The sequence below is a fragment of the Cheilinus undulatus genome, linkage group 23, assembly GCF_018320785.1.
Source record: "Cheilinus undulatus linkage group 23, ASM1832078v1, whole genome shotgun sequence".
Classification (NCBI taxonomy): Eukaryota; Metazoa; Chordata; class Actinopteri; order Labriformes; family Labridae; genus Cheilinus; species Cheilinus undulatus.
This window is the reverse complement of record NC_054887.1, coordinates 23,824,954-23,846,848: the sequence shown is the minus strand read 5'-3', so window position 1 is coordinate 23,846,848 and position 21,895 is coordinate 23,824,954. Positions and strand designations below refer to the sequence as shown.

Sequence of the window (21,895 nt, the reverse complement as noted above, 5' to 3'; positions counted from 1 at the left end):
ACAAATGGCTTCTATTCTTTGGGAAAGTTTAGCATTCAGCTGTCAATGACTTGGATATTCTAGATTTTAAATATGTCTGAGAAAAGTTGTGAAAAGGATCACTTGTGTTTAATTTCATTTAACTTTGGTATATCGACGAATGCTATTATTGGTACATAGTGTGAGCTAGCACTGATTAAAGAAAAACTTTTAAATGAATACTCAGCAGAGGTAAGTCAAGAAGAAGGCTAATTCACTGCTCTTTTGCAGTTTCCAGATACAGGGAGAATTGTTCAAAAAGTCCAGTGCTCTTAAAACACATGATTTGCTTAATTCTGTTTCTTTTTTTTTTGTTTGTTTGTTTTGCCTCCAAGGATCAAGTGAAGAGTTGCTGCTGGTTACCCTTTTAGATGTCTGCAAAGGTTTAAACATTCACAAACATCATTCAAGTCAAACAGGATCCAGAGATTTGCTGGTCATGAATGATCAACGATGAAAGCATCCCATTTTTTCTGCCACATGGCGAGACCTGTGTCCTTCAGATGAGATGGCAGGGAGCTGAACCTGATGGAGGAAGAAGAATAATTTAATGTGGAAAAAAAAACTGTTAAACTTGGACTTCATTTAATGCTGCAGATACTAATAGAAATGTTACTTTGATGAAAACACACCACTTCTTTAAACCAGTGATACAACCAGATGAAAACAGCAGCCAAAAAGTGAAACTGTATTAAAGTGAATGACAGTGATTGTAACTCCAGTTAGCATGAGATTAAAGTGATTGTTTTCTAAATCTTAAGAGATTTTTTATCTGTTAGAGACCCTACACATGAAGATAAAAAAATCAGGCACTGAACAGTTTTGACTGTACTGTGTGTGGTGTGCTCCGATAATCACAACACAGCACACCACACACATCATGATTCTGTCCCACAACCGAACTAGAATCTTGTCCTCCAAGCCAGAAACCTTGCGTGATCACACGTGATCTAACAAAAACGAAGCAGAAAAAACAGCCACAACCGAAAAACAAAACACGCAACATGGAAGAGGACATACAAGAAGAGAGGAATGATGGTGTTCTTGGGACTATTTTTAATGGAAAAATCCCGAACTAAAAAAAAAAGGCTGGAAAAAAACCCTGGAGACAGCGCAAAAACGGATTTTATAGTCTACTGGGCAAGCTAATGGCTGGTGTTATTAGCTTAGTAACAATAAAGCCTAAACGTACCTTAGCTAATTTAATATTTACGCCTGCGTCCTTGTCCCTCATTCAGCTCGCTTCTTGATTGGCTACATTCCATTCCACGTCACAATTCACAGAGTCATGACTCGGGTGTCGTTGGCTTTCCCCACACATGAAGATTTTGGGTCGTAAATATTGAACAAGTTTAATATTTATGATTGTCGGTCCCAACCATTTTCGGAGCCGATTATCGGGACAAATTCACTCTTAACACACCTCAGACCACAGGATAATCTTATAGGATAATCTTATAAGACCTAAGATAATGGGGCGTTTGCCGTCCTTGGTCGGGAAGGGGGACAATCGGGACAAAAACAGCCCCATTATCTTTATGTGGGTACCCCCGCTTTAGCCTAGCTAGTGTAATGTGGGCCTTCCCTAAGGAACGCCAAGGAACTTCTGGGGAGGTTTGGCATGATAATACATTACCTTGAAACAATCTGGTAGCTAACCTCTGCAATGTGTTGGCAAAAAGGATAGATTTTAGTAAGTACAGAAAAGAGGAGACAGATTCAGCAGTGTGACTATCGCTGTTTTAAGTTTGAATTTTCCCAGATTAGTTCAGATAATCCTTCAAGGCCCCAGTTATAATTTGCCTTTATTCCTGATATTTCTATTTGGTGGTGTGGCTGTTCTAGGATCAACCTGCCCTTTCACAAGCCTACCTATCAAGCAGGGCCAGCAAATGCCTGCCTTTCCTGTGCATACAAGAAAAGCCTGAGGCAGGGAGAGAAGCAGCATAAACCCTAGAGCAGAGCAGGCATCAGTGACAACAGAGTGACACCCCAGGAGCTGGGGTGAAGGATGGTTGCAAAAAGTGGCTTGCAAAGGGAGCAGAAAAGCATAGCCAGGCTAGAGCAGGTTAAATATGGCAGTATGAGTTCAATTAGCCAATAGCATGCCTAGAGTGAATCAGCCGATATCAGCTGATCTCAGTTACATGGCAACGCCTGATTCCATGACCTGCCTAAACTCCCGCTATATGCTTGTTTTTGAAAAACAGAATGCATGCCAGGAAAGCTATAAGAAATAACTAAATCTTGATGCATACTTAGAAGAATGTTCTGAATTCAGCCATTAAGGTCTGGCCATAAAGTAGGTATCAAAATAGCTTTTTAAATGCTTATTAAATAGATTTCACAGAGATTACCAGCAGGCTCAGGTTTACTTTTAAAAGCTCCATTAAAACCACAAGTACAAGAGAATTAAGATCAACTGTCTCTCACCTGATAGAGTTAGCAGCAAGCTCTTTCAGAGTGCCCAGATTTGCCTTTAACCCTCCGATGCCAACAAAGGCTTCGTAAAAGTCGTAGGAGAGGCCTGCGGTGCCAAACATAGATGGGTCATCAGAGCTGATCACCAAAGGGTGGCCCTCTGACATCAGCACAGCTGCAGGGTGGTTCCTGAGGTCTGAGACCAGCTTCAGCACCTGAAGAATGGAGATAAAACAAAACCATAGACCAATCACACAAGTGCTGAATAAAAATATGAAGGCTTCTATTCTTGAAAGTTGCATGAACAGATTTTGGTTAATCCACTCAGTGGGACTGTGATCTAACAATTTAAAATGTAATCATAATGATATGAAACTGGGGTTTCTGTCTGCAACACTTAGGCTCATCTAAGCAGCATCAGTATTTTTAAATTTTTTGCCTTATTATGTTTGTTTATGGATATTTCTATTGTAGACAACCTAATTCAACCATACCATTTGGATGATATTTAGCAACATGTATGCCTTTGTTATGTCGTTGACACAGGGTTTAAATTAGTTTATCTTTTTTTATTTTTACCCCTCCACCTCTGGTGTAATTATGTGTGAGAGTGAAGGTTTGAATCCTTGGATTGGGTTGTAGATTTTGTTTTTGAGTTGGTAATATGTTATCATGAAATGTGTAAATAAAGATAAGAAATAAATAAAGGCAGATGTTTGTATTAGATTGAGTGTCAGTGAACATCCACAAGAAACCTTAAACAAACCCTCTGCAGACTTTTTAGGATGTTTCTATTATTAACAGATTTCTTGTCAAAGCTTTGTTGGCTTAGCTAGAAATGAGCCAGTGAATGTCAGTTCAAAACGGCCCTCCATCCAATGTTTTTACTAAACAGGTGATTAAATTAATTCTTAATTAACTCTTATTTAAAATGGCGCTACCTATGGTGTATTTACGATGGAAAAAAGCTGTTAAAAGTTGGTTTGCACTGTGAGCTACTTGGAAAGCATTCTGAGATCATTTCCAGGGTGGACTAGTAGGAGCAATTCTCATTTCCCATTATGAGAAATTCATCCATGAAACCAAAACGTCTATTCACTGTTAAGTAGATTCATGTTTAATTTAGTTGGCTATTTAGTTTAATTATTAATTAATATGAGTTCTATGACAGAAGTCCATGAGGTCTAGAGGTTCGGCATTTAAAAATGCTCTATTTGCAAATATCAATGGCTTATCTGACCTGGTTTGAGATGGGGCACAGCTCTACAGCCACACTTCTTTTCCTTGAAAGTTCTTTGGCGAGCGGATGATGCGCCAAAGCGTAGCCATGCCCAATACGTGTGGTATTGAAGAGAAGGGCATCAAGGATGTTTTGATCTACCTCTGTGCCTTCATCATCTGGAAAGAAACACGACACATTCAAAGTGTTAATTATGAAAGCATCTCCAGAGGAATAGTTCTTTTTACTAGTCATCCCCTGACCTGTCTCCCCTGCATGAAAGAAGTACGGCAGCGTGACCCCCAGTTCAGCTGGCAGAGAAAGGGCCTCCCTGAAGAACCAAAGAGTCCTCCCACTGTCCTCCCTGCCAACCTGCAAACAGTCCCACAACAAATTATTACCACTTAACAAACACTTATGTTGTATCAAATAAGAGACTCAATCACTTCCCACCATATCAAATCCTGCGATAACATCTGGGAAGTCCTTCTGCAGCTGAATGGCTTCTTTCACTGCTGCTTTTACATCAGATACTCCCAAAGCCCTACAGAAATCAAAGGCCATTATGGACTGAAAACCTCTATGAGTAGGCCTAAAATTTGACTCATGAGCATAAAACTTAAAACACATTTTAACAGATATTCAGAGAGAAAGATGGTTATCCCATATGAATCTCTCCAGAGTTTTTGTTTTTAAGCTACTTCAGTTAGAGTTCTTCTGATACTGAAATGCTAGCTAGCTTAGAAAAGCCTCTCTCTCTGCCAAAGTAGGCTAATTAACACATTACACCTTCATTTATATTAAAATACCAGATCTGTTAATCTGTCAAAGGTAGCAGTACAGAACAAAAATAGATCAGTAATCGCTAGCTAGCAACTACTGATTTGAAAACAAGTGCAGCATTTGAGCTAAAGTGAAGCTACAACAATGTAACTTCATCTGTCGCAGAAACGGAATACTCTCACAGTATTTATACCAAATGTGCCGTCATATTGTGGATGTAGTATGCTCCAAATTCATAATATGCAATTTTGTGTATGCATGAGTGATCTATGGGTGAAAACTGGGCAGAGTTTTAGCTTACTGGCTAGCCAACAAATGGCATAAAAATGATCAAGGTAAGTGTGCTGTAATATGTTTTAAATGTGATTGAATAACACCCAAATAACTAAATAACAGTATTATGAATGTGTGTTTATTATTGAATTCCATTTATGGACCAACAGTCATGCTAGCTTCTCGCTAGCTTAGCTAACGAAGGTTAGACTGGAAATACTTCCCAGACCGCATACTTCTGTGAGTATACGTAAACTCAGCACAGAGCACTTAATCGCAGAACGTTAGTATTATCCCAAATTACGTACTGCCATTTTGCACTTAAATTACGCGGTTTAACTGCCTCAGGGTTTTTTTTTTTCCTCCTACTTCTTTAAGAGCAAGTTATTAACAGACGTTTGGCATTTATAATCAATAATAAGAAAATAAGATTCAGAAAATAATTTTTAGGATAAAACTTTAAGTCTTATTAAAGTGTATTTTCCATGGAAGTATATTAAAACAGTTCAGTACCTGTGTACAGAAATTATGATACGGGCCCCAAGAAAGTCTGGATGATCTGCCATAAATTTCTTTGTAACTTCTTGAAACATTCTTATGGTCCAGACCTTATCATGAATGGTTCCATCAAGTTCATATGTCTGAAACACAAGAAGAGGTTGACAATTAGCCTTACATCAAATACTAATATTTCTGTTGTGGTGGTACAGGAGTTTTGGATCAGGTGTGAATTAAAAAACAAACAAACCCTGGAGAGACCACTCCTAAGTTCCAGATACATGATGTTGTCATGCTGAAGTTCCTCTAAGCCCTTGTAGATGTAGTCTCTTAGCACAGGGGCGTGTGTTACAAGCCCTGCAGCTGCAATAAAGGCTCGCTCAAACTTCTCCCAAACAACATCCTGGTTTGGATACTGTCCATCTGGATCCTCAGTGAACAGTGTGAGGTGCTGCATTAAACTAAAAAGTACCACAAATAATTATTTTCTATTCTGTTTTTTCACCAGTGATCATCATTCATCAAAAATGTGAAAGACAGGGACTACTCACACTACCTGTTATCAAAAGCAGTAGGGTCTCCTATTTTTGTTCTCAGTCTCTGAAGTAGCTGCCAGTAGAAGCAGTCCCATCGCGGAAACGGCTGACGGTCTGAGAAGAAGAAGCGGACCGAGTTGTCCCACGTGAAGCAGATGTAACAGTTTGGCCTGTAGGTGACGTTTTTCACCAGCCACTCAACGCCAACCAGAGTGGAGCCGTGGATGTGGAGGGCTGCACCTGTTGTCATAACAAGATAAAAGCTCAAACTCAAGCTCATGCTCTGAGCTTTAACAGTAGAATTAATGTAGAGATGTTGGTGCTTTTGGTTCAGTTCATCCACTTAAGGATGCTCTTCATGGTGTTTCCTTAAGTATGTCCTTAAATATTTGCTTAACCATGTACTTAAGTGTGTATTGAAGCATGTTCTTAAATATTTACATGTGCTTAAGTATGAACACTACATGGAAAAAAGTATTTGGCCACACCTGTTAATCATTGAATTCAGGTGTTTCAATCGGACTGTTGCCTCAGGTGTATAAAATCAAGCGCCTTGCCATGCAGCTTTCATTTGCAGACATTTGTGATACAAACTGGGTCATTCTGAAGAGCTCAGTGACTTCAAACGTGGTATTGTGATAAGGATGCCTTTGCAATAAGACAGTGAAATTTCATCCCTGTTTGATAGTCCACAGTCAACTGTAAGTAATAGTATTAGAAAGTGGAAGCATTTAGGAACAACAGCAACTCTGCTATGAAGCTGAAGACCACGTACAATCAGAGTGAGGTCAGGGTGAGTAAAGTCACCAGTGCTCCGCTGATTCCATAGAAGAAGAAGTCAGAACTTCCACTGGTATCAATGTAAACACAGAAACTGTCCAACACCAAGTCCAAGCATACTTACATGCATACTTACATACACACTTAAGCACACTAGTAACTACACAGTTAGATGCATACTATTTTTAAGCAGACATTTAAGTGCACATTTAAGGACATAAGGCAGGGGTGTCCAAACTTTACCACTGTGGGCCACATGTTGATATATAATCACATCTAAGAATAGTGGGGCCACTTTCATATACCACACCTTGAGATACTAAAGTTACAAACCAATCTAATGTAGATTAAGATATTCTTAGTGATTGAGTGTGCCCACATGGCTATGTAGTGGTTGACAAGGCAAATAGACAATCAATTTAAGGATTTTGGGAAGGCCAGTCAGATTTCAGGGGAACCTGGTTGGCCCTGGCTACTCACCTGGAACACTATTGGTGTTGCTATTTAGTGGGGTAATTATTTAGAGCATTATAAATCAAGATAATGTTATTCATTTGGTTGCCAATATGTTTATCATTTACAGTGTCATCCTAGTGTAGTCAAAAAACATCAAATGATTCTTGTCAAAATGTTTGTTTACAGTTTAGCATGGTCACACTGCCTTGTGCTGAACTAAGAAGTACAAGCTTCATGTTCTAATGTGGGCCATATTCATTTTATATTCATAATTTGCCATGGGCCAATCAAAAGTGAGCCGCAGGCCGCATTTGGCCCTCAAGGCCATAGTTTGGACACCTCTGACATAAAGACATACATACATGAATATAAACATGGAATTGCGTTTTTCACCTTTTGGCATCTTCTGCAGCATTTTGAAAACCGAGCTCTTCTCAATGAGCGGCTTTGCTTTGAAAAAGTGGATAGCAGGTGGGAAATGAGCAGCAGACATCTCCTGCTCCTTTAGCTGATGGAGGTAATCATCCAGCTTCTGTTCAGCTGGTGTCAGGGCCACTCTTCCCCCAGTTTGTCTTGATGCCTCCTCACGCATTAGTAGGTCCCTCTTAGCTGGGTCAGGCATCGCATCGGTCACTCTTACAAACCACAGCAGGGACACATAAGTGACCACGGTCTGGAGGAGTGAGAGCACCATGTCCTTATGTGCCACAGGGGGGTGCTAGAACATCATCACACCCTTCATACAAGCAGGATCACTTTATTTAAGTCTGAAAAGAAGGAAAACTGTGTCAGACATAGACTAATTACAATTAATGCTTTCTTCCTGGAAGGACATGTTGCTTTGGATTCTTTTAGTGGGTAGATAAATTCAACAAACTTGTGCTAAACTCATCCACACAGACGCACGTTGTTGAGGCATTACGGAGCTGACAGAGACCATTAAGTAGCCTAAGTGTGACTGCTACGGTCAAAATTAACCACAAGAAAAGTGGAGGAAAGCGATAAAAAACCGTGTTCTTTAAAGTAAAAATGACAAGGAAGCAGAAATCCTCAAATGTGACATTAAAACGTTAAAAGACTTACAAGGATCAAGAGCCTCCTCTGTCTGCTGTCCCAGCTCGGCCGTCCCGTCAAAAGACTCTGCCTGTTTTCCACAAAAGCTTCCGCTTTCAGTCAAGCATGTCAGCAAAACGCTTGCAGGAACTGGATAATTGGGGCATTTTTGTCTGACAAATACCATGTGATAAACTAATGGATAAAGCATGAATGGTCGGTGTTGCAAAATGGAGTAAGACTGGACGTTTCTTAACAAGAAAGGAGCTGAAACTGATACTAATGATTTATATTTTATTAGGTTTTACATTTCCACAATAATACATTTGCAGTTTGAAACACAATCAACAAAAGAAAAGACAAAAAAGAAAACAACAACAACCACCACACATACGTATAATTTAATCTGGAGACCTCATATACATACAGTGCACCCTTTGGAATGATAACTCCCACGCTTTCAGAACATGACAGAACATCAATAAATTAACTTGGTGAGGTTATGTGCGGCCTTCAGTTATGTTTCAGGGGTGATGTTTTTCTCTCTGTGATTGGTTGGAGCAGACACCCATTATCAACACAATGCCCCATACAACTTAGAATGTGACGCAGAGGTTACTGAAACTGGGAAATCCGTGACAAAGATACTCTGTTAGTAATGAATATGGATCCAGTTAGAGGACAATGTGGTAAACATCCAGCCAATCCTGTTGTTCCGGACTAATCAGCGTAAACTGAGACCCCATCAATAGGAAGCAGCGGAGTAAACGAGCCATTACAGCCGTGCAGAATGCATCGTGTACGTCTGTAATGTTAAGTTGCAGCTTTAATGATGTCCCTTGATGCAAAGAAAAATACAGAAATACATCACACAACAACAATGCATCTCTTTCGCATCAGAAATTGGTTTCACAGACAGAGGAATGACGTCTTTCATATGACAAAATAAAAAATAAAAAGATGGAGTTTTTCTCTGTTGCACTGAAGCCACTCAGTCCATAAACTTGCGATTCGGGTTGGCACCGAAGAGAGCAACTCGGATTTCAGGCATCATCTGACACAGACACAGAAGCACAGACGGTATGAATAAGATGAGTCACTTTCCCTATTTATCATCAAAATGCCCTTGAGGATAAGAACTGAGTTAACACTTTTAAAGACTAATTCTGTAAACACAAAGAACAAAATGTTCAGAAGCAAGGACTTGAAAATATTAAAAACATTAAACTTGTTCTCTTGAAATAGAGCTTTGTTTTGTGCCTACTTATCAGTTATAGTTTAGCTCTGTCTATTTATAATGGTTCTTTTGATAACTTGTGATGGTTAGCTTAATTATATCTGGGGTTTTTTTTCTTTCTTTTCTTTTTTTTTTTTGGTGTATGGGCTCTCTTGCTGTTAGTGTTTGCGTTTTTTTATGTCGAGGTTCTTTGTTTTTTTCCATGCTGGTTTTAGTTTTAAATGTCAAATCAATTTGTCAAATAAATAGAAATTAGTATGATTATGATGACAAATCTGAAATTCAAATTAAAAGAAAGTGTTTTCTGATCATTAATAAACAAGGCACACTTCATTAAGCACATACTTCAGTGCTCTCTACATTAGGGGTGAGTATTGGCAAGAACCTCACGATACAATATGCATCACGATACTTGGGTCATGATACGATAGTATCACAATATATCAGGATATCATGATATTGTGATATGTTGTGATATTCTACACAGTTAACTAAGAAAAATATAGAGATGATGTATATGTAAATCACACAATACATTGGTGGTGTTCCTGCCATATTTCACAGCAGCAAGACAGAGCTTGCAACAGCATTTCCTTTCTCTAACTCGCTGTTTGTGCTCCCCGTTCTAACTTTGAAGCCAAAATGCTTCCAACCGTCTGCTTTGACTTGTGCAGGTGTTGTTACTTTGTCAGCCATGTTCGCTCCTTTCACCTATGCACTCTGACTGCTTCTACAGGAAATGCCGCAGCAACATACAGCAGAGTAGCTCTTCGACGCCATCTACCGCAGTGGAGGTGCAGAAGTTGTATTTTACTAACAGCTAAAATATGAATTTATATTTTTTACAAAAAAATCGATATTAAGAGTTGAAGTATCGATATTGTATCGGATGTCAAAGTATCACGATATATTGCCATATCAATATTTTTTCACAGCTCTACTCTACATTATGCACACACTTGATTTAGTACAAACGACCTTAGTATGTATTTAATACTATGTTTTTGACAGTATGTATTTTACATACTATATTAAGTATACATTTTAATTAAGTACATATTAGATTAATAATGTACTAGAACAAGTATAAACTTGATTAAGTATGTACCATCTTAGGTTTGTAATAGATTAAGTATGCATTAAATAACTGCCTGCTTAAGTACATACTAGAGTATGTCTGAGCTTAATTGAGTTTGTACAAAATTATGTTTTCAGGTCAGTACAAGATTAATTAGCACTTGATAAAGTACATTCCCGATCTAGTGTGCACTTGATTTCATGTGTAGTAAATGAAGTATGCATTTGATAAGGTGCTACAATATATTTTGCACTTGAACAAATGTGTACTTGATTGAGTATATACTTGATCAAGTACACACTAGATAAAGAACATACTTGATCAAGTACGTACAAGATTAAGTATATACTTGATAAAGTGCATACTTGTTAATCGACATACTTAATTACGGACGTACGAGATCAAGTATATACTTGATGCGGTAAGTACCAGATTAAGTATTTACTTGTTCAAGTACCTACTAGATGAAATATACTTGATCATGTATGTACTAATTGAAGTATTTACTTGATCGAATACGTACCAGATATGCACTTGAACAAATGTGTACTTGATTAAAGTATATACTTGATCAAGTACACACTAGATAAAGAACACACTTGATCAAGTACATACAAAATGAAGAATATACTTATTCAAGTATTTACTAAATTAAATACACTGTATAAACTTCATGCAGTATGTATGTGTATACTTGTTCAAGTACCTACTAGACCAAGTTTAAACTTGATCAAGTACATACCAGATAAAGTATATACTTGATCAAGTATGTTCAAGATTAAGTATCGACTTGATTTTGTATGTACTAGATGAAGCGCAATCTTGATCAAGAACATAACAGATTTAGTATTTACTCATTTAAGGACATACAAGATGAAGTATATACTTGATTAGGTTTGTACAAGCTGAAGTATTTACTTGATCAGGTATGTACTAGATTAAGAATACACGTGATCATGTATGCACCAGATGAAGTATATTCATGATCAAATATGTACTTGAGTATGTACTAAGGGGTATTTCTGTATTTTTACAGCTGGGTTGTACATGGCAATGCACATGGCAATAGAAATGGAATTATTCACAGAGATTTCAGTGTGTGTTGCCACTTAAAGGAGAGGGCACTGAGGACCCTGGCAAGGAAGCTAGGCTTTACAGTATCACAGACAGGTACAGTTTTCTATTTTTACCTAAAGAAAACTTAACTTATTTAAGTAGAAATCTGAGCTGAAATATTTAGTCTTAGTTTAGTATGTTGTTGTAGTCTCTGCCTCGTTGTATTGTCATATACTGTTAGGCTTCATTAATCTTATATATTTGTTGTGTTTGTAGCGTTTGCACAAAGTAAACTGCAAATACATGAATAGAAGTCTTGTTTGAAAAAGTCAAATGAACAAAGCCACACAATAAATTCATAAGACAAACTCATAAAACGCACTTCATCCTGTCATGAAAAGTTTTGAAATCTTGCTAACGTGAAAGCTACGCTAATCTGCTTTTGTCAAAGTCATCCTCTTACACAAGCTCGGCTTTTCTTTAACCGTTTATTCAATTTTACACCAACAGTTGTTTGTTCTTTTGGTGATTATTCTGGTGGTTTGAACTTGATGCAACTATAAAAGCATTCATGTTCAAGACAGCCATGGCTCAGAAATCTAATAAAGTAAAAGCAGAAAAATACACAGTGTTCTTAATTTAATAGGCTGTGGTATTAAGTGCATGACAGTATTTCAGTGACTACAAGTTGATTTTAGATGTATTTCTCACTTTCTTTATGTTCACTTTTCCTCTGGGTTCTTCTTAGATAAAAATGGGGAAAAGGTGTTTTTCTGGCTTTTAAATACTTCTGAATATAGAATAAAAGCAAGAACCAATTTTAAAAAACAATAAAGTCATTTAACTTTGAAAAAGAACTAAATGAAAGCATCACTCATGTTATTACTGTCACATTTAATTTATCCAATTTATTAAACACTACACTCCATATTATTATTATTATTATTATACACTCCATATTAAGGGAGGATGTTGTTTTGCCTTAAATGTTTAGAGCACCCAAGGAACATCAAGAACTTTTCAACATGAAAATAAAGAGGAGGGATAAAACAAGAAATACAGTAACAGTAATGTACAAATAGAGGCTGAAAACTGAGTTATGAATTTAATTCTGATACAGAAGAATAAGAGGCAGCCTGTGAAGCCCTTCCTACCTGCTGAGCCATGAGGTCCAGTCTGCTCTCCAGGGTGTTGGACACTTTGATTTTACCATCAGCGTTATAGATCTCCACACCTCCAGAACTGAAGAAAGATGAACCAAAATGAGACAATGCAATTTTTTTTTTTTTTACCATATGAAGATTGAAATTTAAAGTGCATAGGTGGCTGCTTACACGTCTGCAGGGATGAAGTTGTCCTGATCGATGCGGACCTCCAGGTTGCTTTTCACTGCTGCCTTATAGATGGGAATATTCCTCTGAATGGATGCCTGATACAAAAGAGTCACAATTAAACATATTTTAACATGTATCCTGAACTGATTTGGTTAACAAAATTGATTTGTCTGTCTTAATATGCATAGAGGAAGAAGTTTTTGATCTTTATAATCACAAACTAAAAGTTTAAATTTAAGCACGTCTGTTTATTTACTCACCTGTACGAGCTGGAAGTCCTGTTTACGGCAGCGAATGGTCACTTTAGGCTCCAATAGCTGATAGAATCCCTGTTGTGATGAGAGAACATAGACTGGTTATCAAACGGATTTAACACAGCATTTTTATCCATTATAGCAGAGGGAGCAAGCTTATTTGATACAATTAGTTTAAGCTAGTAGAGCTGAAGTAGGGGGGAAAATCAGAGTAACTCATGATGCACTGTGATAAAATATGATACGATACAAACTGATACAATGCGGTAAGATACCATCTGATCTGAGCTGATACCTTCGGTTATACAATACAATAGGATAGGAAACCAAATGATACAATACAATACGAGCTGATCAAATATATTGCAATATGATACAATATGATACAAAACAATACGATGCGGTGCACTGGATGCAATTCAATCAATGAGATGTGATATGTTCAGATATAATATGATACAATATGATGCAATGCAATGATGTTATGATGTGATACAATGCAATACCATGCCATGCAGTGTGATAAGATGCAATGCGACATGATGCAATGTGATGCGACGGATACGACGTGATGCTCTGAGATACGATATGATGCGATACGATACCTATGATGTGATGTGGTGGATGTGATTAGATCAATGCGATACAACATGATATGATTGAATGCTTTGATCGCTGCAATACAATATGGTGCGATGCGATGGATGAATGGATGAATGCAATATGATTCGATTTGATTCAACTGATACAATATGAAAGGAAATGTTACTATATATAAATTATGATACATTTCGATATCACTGGATTTATTATGATAGGCTGCACTGGGTGCGATGCAATCAATGATATGCAATATCTGTACCATGTGATACAATTCAACGCCAAATGACACAATGCAATGCAATTCAATGCAATGCAATAGAATATGATGCGCTCATTGCGATGTGATGGGAAATAATATGATATGATGCCTACATAGCCAAAATGATGACGATACAGCAATTCTGCATTTATTAATATAGAAATTATACAATGACACTTGAAATGAAATGTGATAAGTTAAGATACGATGTGACATGATGCATTGCAATGCGATATGATATGATGCAATCCAATACAATGCAAGACAATACGATACAACACAATATGATGCGATGCAATGTGATGCGATGCTATATGATACCATACCTAAGGTGTGATTTGATCAATGTGATACAATATGATGCAATACGGTATGTTATGATATGATGCAATGCCATGTGTTGCGCTGGATGTAATTTGATGGATGCAATGTGACACATTATGATTCAATACAATGCAATTGCAATTTGATTGATGTACAAAAGTACTAAAGGATATCTTACTAAATAGTAAATAAGTATACATTACGATATGGTATTTCATGATATGATAAGACGGGCTGCACTGGGCTGGGTGCGATTTGAACACTGCTATGTGATACGTTACGATGCAATTCTATATGATATGATATGATGCACTCATTGCGATATGATGGATTATGATACAATATGATACCTACATGGTCACAACAATATGACAATATGGTGGTTCTGTATTTTTTAATTTAGAAATTATACGACACATGAAAATGAAACTCTTGTGACTTTTTAAATATTTGTTTGTGCAAAGAAGTACACTCTGACTCAAGAATAATTTGATTAGAATTTGCACGCCATGTGTCAAAGGTCTTTAGGCCTCATGTTTGCCAATAAGATTTCAACAAATCACACTAGGATTAAAAACCACCCCAGCCCCATTCTCTGTCTTACTGATCTTTAATTCTAACACATTTTGTGTTGAATGAATGGTTTCTTTACAGACTACAGTAACTTACAGCAGATTTTCTTCTCACAACACATGCTTCTGATTCTCTCAGATACGTAACCTGACACGCCAGATGGATTTGTTTCACACATCCATCTGGGAAAGCTTCAATAGCAAAAGTTTGAGAAAAGGCAGATGATTTGAAAAACCCTTGGAGTATGATTGGGTGAACGTTCTGTCTGTCACATCTCTATGGGGAAATCAGAGCAACAAAGCACGTGATGTAGCCGCTAGCAAGATGCGCATGCGCAGCTACTGAGGAATATCGTGAAACATGGCGACTATAGACATGTAAGTACTTGACTTTTGCCGTTTTTGAAAAGAAAACAACTCACTGCTGTTCTTTGTTCTTCTTTTAACAAAGAAATGTCGTCAAGTTCTGATAAAACTGGCGCTTTAGCAGCATCCACACTAATCTCTTCCTCCATAACTGCACCAGCTCTTCCTGCTGCTTGTTTATGTCACGACTCTGCTGCGCCTGAAAGTACTGCCCCTCGTAGCTGATTGGTCCTGTCACTTTGAGCTTTACAAGATGGATTTGCCAGTGAAAAACAAGGAAACAGGTGTATCCATCTGCTTTGCAAGGTTATCAGACACGAGGATTTAGAATAACTAACAAACCCTCTCTCGCTGTTTACCCTGTCCTTTTACTAACACAAATACCTCCATGTATAAACAAAGAAAAACCAAATCAGCCTGCATTACTTTAAAATTGTGTTATCTAATAAACTAGCCATTGTAGAACAGATGATAAACTTACCTGTAAGATCAATCCGTCCATCAGAGCTGGATACCTGGCCGGGTCTTTTGCCACACTAGCGAGCCGCTGGCGGGCCTCATTCAGCATTTCCTAAAGTCACACATCAACATATAAACTCTCTGTATCTCTTATCTTTAGTTAAATATTACAGGATACATTTAACCTGCTGCTCACCGAGATCATGTCATCACGGGCCTTCAGCACCTTCAGTCGAGCCTGGTTCATCAGGTTGGACATTTGGCTGTAAAAGGGACAAATCACAAACACATTGGATCTGTTTAGATTTCTATGTTTGTCTGCTGGAGACAGTTTGGTGCCACGTTACAATAAGAGCCATTGTGGGGAGAGGCAGCTTAATAAAATTAGGAGAGACTCGCTGTCACGCATACAGATATTTCTTTGTTTTTAAAAGGTTGGGATCAGGAAAAGGAAGACTTCATGAGTCCTGTGATTTCCCTCAATGACTCACATTTTCTTCTGCTGCTCGATCTGCTTCTCTTTCTTCTCGTAGTACTCCATTATCTTCAGCCTCTGAGTCTGCACCAGACGGCCCTTCTCGATGTTGAACTCTTCCTCGGCCTGCAGGAGAAGACACAGTTTACTCAGCAGGAAATTCTTTATTGTTTATCATTGATCAGGCCATGAGGGGTGAGCACAGGTCCTCTTTGCAGGGTGAAATGTGACATGAAAGATGCTTATTTTCCCCAAATATCAGGTATCAGAAGGGGTTTCAAATGGTGTTACATGCTGTTTAAATATTTTCACTGGTTTGTTCAACATACCTGTCTTAGTTTGAGTAAAGTATTTTGACAAAACCTTAAGATGTTGTCAGATAAGGGGTGCAATGGCACTGTTAAGGATTTCAAGCACATATTAGTGGGCATTTAACTTAAAAATTGAGGTCAACCAGATTTCCAACCTTGTCTGGTTAAAAGAAAAGGCAATAATTGATACGAACAATAATTGTGGTAAAAAAAAAACAACAACAACAACAAAAAACAAATCTGGGGTGTTGGTGACCAAAAATGAACGCTAAACATTAAAAACAATAAAAATACTACATTTTTGAAAAAAATAGTGATGAACAGGAAAAGCTAAAAATCTGAGGCAACGCCTCCAGAATGAATATAATAATATCATGAAATGCACGTCTTTTTACTGTGATAACTGGTAAATCAAAAATTGTGGTTTTAATGGGTTTCAATGGGGCATTTTTGGTCCTGAACACCCTGAGTGTAAGTGTAGAGCTTATTATTGACATGTTACAGGATCTAATATCAACATTTCAAAACTCTTTTGAAAAAAATGTAACCTCCAAAATGTCAGCATTAACACAGTCACAATAATCCTAAAAAGGAAACAAAAAATGACCAAAAAGGTGCAAAATGGCCTTAAATGTTACACTAAGGGAGCTACCAATGCGGGGATGTTTTTCACTTTATCTTACGTTGTATCAACAAAACATTTACGTCTGTCAGTCTTTGACTTTTCCTAAAAGTTTTTTGTAGTACCTTGTGTTGTTTAAGTTTGTTTGCATAATTCCAAATTTCAAAAATAGCCATTTATACCTAGAACTACCATGCGTGTAAATATACTCCCCTAGAAAGCCCTGATTTTCCCCGATCTATTTCATGCCAGGAGATAAACAATAAACAAAGCTATGAAAATGCCTTCTGTCCATTGTTGCACCACATAATCAGAAGTCATAGACTAACCCTCAACATAGACACCACTGGTAACAGAAAAGAGAATCTTATTGTGTGGTGTCAGCAGATTTAATAAATGCATTGAGTGGAGAAGAATCTGATGGTGGGGACGTTTCAGGACTGAGAGTTTTGGATGTGACAGAGATTCAATTCTCTTTCTGTGGTTACTCAGCTGTTTATTGTCTGAGGTTAAATAAATAGTCTTGATCAGCATTCTTTATAAAAATCACTGCTCTCTAATATGGATCAATTTTACCGGCTGGCAGTTTTAGGTATACAGAAAGACTGATCAGTGATATTACATTATTATTGTGATTTCTTTATAAAACCAGCCATGTTAAACCCACATTTGTAGGATAACAGGACTAAATGTAAAACTTGTAGGTTTCTTATAATTGCTGAACCATCTTCATTCTTTAATTGTAATGATCTTCTGAATTTTCAAGATGAACTTTAACATAAATAATCCAGATCAAAAGGGGTGGGTGTTTGTTAGATAGTCAGATTGTTTGATAGTCAGGCTTTATGATGTGATGATGATGAGGAGTGCATTGTGTTACTGTAACTGCACGGCTTGTTCTGTGTTATTGCAAACGCCACATTTTGATCTATGGAACTGTGGGGAAGACTGCCAGATAATAACAAAAATAAGAGTAATAATGTCTGATTTAAATCGGATCTAAGCTGGCTAAAAGAGAGACCTTGCTTTCCCTCTAATCTGGACTGAAAGATGGACTGATGTCACTTACAGATTAATGACAACATTGTGTTTCTTCAAAATCAAAGCTGTATGTTTCTGGTGAAAAACTGTTCATCATTGCTGTTAGAAATGTTTTTTTCTTCTGTATCCCTTGAATTTTTTCGAATAATACATGTTTATATTTACTTTTAGATCTTGTGTTTGCATGTGACCCTCATGAACAGGAAGAAACTATTTTGGAAATGGCTAAGATCAAACTGATTAACAAACTACATAACAAGTAGAAGAGAAAAGCTCTCCTAACAGTCACTTTTTATGTGTGTTTAGTGCCCTCTAGTGACAAATCTAACACATGACAATCTTTGATTCTAAAGACTGAATGCTATTACTCTTGAATGTGGAATCAGTAAAAAATAACCCGTGTGAAATGTGTTTGATAATGTCTAGACTGTGTGTAATGTTTTACACAGGAATGTCTTGAAAACGTGATTCTTCCATACTCCTTCTGATACCCTTCTACTAAAATAGGCATTGTATCTACACAAACCTTTCCCAAAATTAAGTACATCGTAGCTTAATTTGAGACCTGAAAATCTTATGGAGCCCTGCCCCAGTGGAGCCTGGGACGCATCTCTCTCTACCTCACGTTAATCCCAAAGTTTAAATCTTGGTGTAAAAGTCGACAGTGATTTTAAATGAGATCAACAAAAATATGCTTTTGAATCCAGGTTTTATCATTTGAGGCTTTTATCCAAGATTAAACTGTTTTTATCTTTAAGTGACTTGGGGTGAGGGATTCATGCTTTTATTATACACTACTTGGACTACTGTAATACACTGCAGCCAATATGCCCACTCTTTCATGTTTACAGTTAGTCCAAAATGCTGTATTTTAACAGGTACTCAAAAACATGAAAATGGCATCCTATTCATTTTAAGATTTATTTTAAAAATCTACTGTTTGTTTTTAAATCAGCATCCCAGTACATTCGGACCTCTTAAATGTCTACACCCCCTTGCCATCCCTGAGGTCTGCTGATCAGCTTCACCTCCCTAAAAGCAGATTAAAAAACGGAGGTGATTGAGCTTTTTCTGAGGTGGCTCCTAAATTGTGGAACAAACTATCTCTTCAAATCACAACGTCCCCTACTCTACCTACTTTTACATCCCTTTTTAAAACTTATTTTTATTCTTTGGCTTTAAAATGCCCTTTTATGTCATTTATTTGCTTAATCCCTGTGTTGTTATGGCTTTTATTTGTTTATGCTTTTTAGTATTAGGATTGGTATTACCTAAGGACCTCTGATCATTTATGAATTACCCCCTGACATCAGTGTTTTTACAGAATTTACAGACATTCCTAAAGGAAACATCAAGGTCTTGCAAGACAGCAGCAATGAAAACACACAGTGAAATTTTAATTCACTGGTCCTGCAAGCTGCACGTACGTAACTGAAGCTGATCAGACAGAGAAGAAGAGAAAGACAGTCCAGCATCCCTCCTCCTAATGTACGCTGAATATTAAAGTTTCCTGTCATTTTTAATAACTTTTATGTAGTTGAAACTGTGGATATTATTCTGCACTCTATAAATTTTGGGTCATTACAGATAACAGCCTTCCTCCTCGGCCTGATCAGCTGTTGTAGCTTTATCCCTGAGTGAAAGCGACACTCTTCAAACCTAAAATTGTGTTATGCATGAAATAAAAAAAATGACATGGACATAAAATCAGGCAGTAGAAAAGAGAACCTGTAGGATGAAGAGCTGAAGCATTTGGTGTATTGAGAGAGCAGTGGTGCACGCATGTACATTCGGACTGTAGAGTTTAGATCGATAAATCAAATAAAATAAAGCCATTTTTGAACATAAGATGAAATTAACTGAAAGAAAAGCACTATTAATAACCTATTTGTGTCAAAATGCCGCCTCTATTATTATTATTTTTTTAATCGGAAAAAGGAGCAGAAAAAGCCACACGAATCTTTAAAAAAAGGCACAATTAACACCCTAAATTACAGAGATGCCGATTCGCATGGGATTACAATTACCCGTGGACCTCTCTGTGCGCTGAAACATGGTCGGTAATTTCCTTTAGAATTTCTTCAAATAACATGCACAGACGTCCTGTGTGATTATCACAAATTACAAGAGGTCTCTAGGAAATACTAATCCTGTGCAAATGGGGCTTTTATTGCAGAGATGTGGGCAACATTGTGATGGTTGACAATGCATTTGGCACAGTTTCGCCACCTTGAAGAGTCTTGTCTGCATTCTTGTCGATTTGAAACAAAAATCATTACTAAACTGTTTTGTCTAGGAGTTGTTCTTTGTGTTTGTGTTTGAATAAAATATCTGAATACTGCCCCCACCAGGTGTAGCTTTACCACATTGCTTGTATACCTTTGCATCAATTTCTTCTGCCTTCTCATTGGCCTCCTGTTCAATGAAGGCCATCATGTGCTTGATCTGCAGAAAAAAAAAGAAGAAAAATCAGAAAAATATCACCTTTAAATTCGCATACATCAATTTTAATGCTGTTTATAATCTAAACTTCTGTGTGAAGCCTTGTCCTTAGTGTTAAATTGTCTTGTCAGTCTAAATGAAACTCTCTCCTCACCCATCTGTGAACTCAGTCACTGTGGTGAGGAATGTTTATGTACAATTGTAATTAACACAAGCCCCAAACTAACATATCTCTACCCCATAGTTTTCATTTACATGGCTGGCTTTTACAGCACACACTGAGTCCTTCCTTACAGGTTATTTCCAGAGTTTGCTAAGATTTCCCATGAACTGAAGTGGCTCACTCTGAGTTCCTCATTAGGCCCTGGCATGTGTTCATCATGTGATCATCTGGAAGTATGACCCTCTCCCTCACAACCAATACATCCATGAATCAACATGGCTTCTTTTGCCACAAACAACCTCCAGAGTCATTCAGAATCATACAGTTAGCTTTACTGGCTTGTGTGCCTCTATGTTAATTTCCCTGCTAGCCTCCTGAAGCTCCTTCAATGTCATTCAGCTCAGTACTCAGACTTGCAGACAGAATTTCAGCAGTCAGAGAAGACTATGTATGTTGTGTTAAGATAATCAGCAGTGCTAAATGTTCTTAACAATAACAGGGCATAACAATAGTGATTTGTGTCATTTTTCAAGGTTAAATCGCTTCATTACCTGCTTCTGAACGTCAGCATCGCTAAGCGCCATGGTTTCAGCTGTCAAAGATCCGCACGGGCCTGCGATGAAAAAAATGACAAAAACACAGAAAAATCAAAATTTAAGAAATAAAAGACGGTGGAAATAAAATTATGGAGGTTTGAATTTGGCACTGAGAAAGCAGAGGCGATAAAAATATACCCGAAAATCACAAACGAGAAGGTATGAATTAATCGCTGCAGTCGTGACTCGTAAAGATGTCTACGGAGGATCAGCTGATGCACCACGTCATGTGATGTTTACTTCCGGCCGAGCAGCCAATCAGGAGAGAGGACGCGAGCCAAGCTTATCCGAGTGTAGAGCAGAGGAAAACAGGGAAATAACAGGATTGAGAGGACATTTAAGCATTTGAACGGTTTATTTAACTAGAGGAAATATTGAAATGACTACTATTTACCCCTTTACAAAATAACTGAAGCCATAATCATTTTTAAACGTAACTTTTGTAACAAGAGTATTGATTTTTGGATTAACAGTGATTTTAGTTGCTTTTTTAAAGTCAGTTACTCATAACTTTGTCAGGAAAAGTGTTTTATTATTATTTTAAAATGTTTTTTGTGTGTGTTTTTTTATTTGTTTAGGCAAGATTGGATGAAATGGTCCAAGTTTTACTTATGCCACCCTCAAGGTCAGGAAAAATATGACAGAAACTATCCAAATGCCAAAAAA

At 37.4% G+C, this 21,895-nt stretch overlaps 2 protein-coding genes across 2 annotated transcripts; both read right to left on the bottom strand.

Annotated features, from left to right (window-relative positions):
• Nucleotides 1-7: 7 nt before the first annotated feature.
• Nucleotides 8-8,123, bottom strand: ada2b (adenosine deaminase 2b). The gene is made up of 10 exons (XM_041781015.1): nucleotides 8,068-8,123; nucleotides 7,378-7,751; nucleotides 5,769-5,988; nucleotides 5,463-5,673; nucleotides 5,228-5,355; nucleotides 4,112-4,202; nucleotides 3,922-4,030; nucleotides 3,680-3,837; nucleotides 2,452-2,654; nucleotides 8-543 (listed from the first exon to the last, which is right to left on the bottom strand). Exons 2-10 carry the CDS (start codon nucleotides 7,676-7,678, stop codon nucleotides 456-458), a joined length of 1,509 nt encoding a protein of 502 aa, XP_041636949.1. The 5' UTR covers nucleotides 7,679-7,751; nucleotides 8,068-8,123; the 3' UTR covers nucleotides 8-455.
• A 194-nt stretch (nucleotides 8,124-8,317) lies between these two features.
• atp6v1e1b (ATPase H+ transporting V1 subunit E1b) lies at nucleotides 8,318-21,475 on the bottom strand. Its single transcript, XM_041781016.1, has 10 exons — nucleotides 21,368-21,475; nucleotides 21,185-21,246; nucleotides 20,408-20,473; nucleotides 16,071-16,180; nucleotides 15,776-15,842; nucleotides 15,602-15,691; nucleotides 13,003-13,071; nucleotides 12,743-12,837; nucleotides 12,563-12,650; nucleotides 8,318-9,091 (listed from the first exon to the last, which is right to left on the bottom strand). The coding sequence occupies exons 2-10, from the start codon at nucleotides 21,215-21,217 to the stop codon at nucleotides 9,029-9,031; spliced, it is 681 nt and encodes a 226-aa protein (XP_041636950.1). The 5' UTR covers nucleotides 21,218-21,246; nucleotides 21,368-21,475; the 3' UTR covers nucleotides 8,318-9,028.
• Between the last annotated feature and the right edge of the window lie 420 nt (nucleotides 21,476-21,895).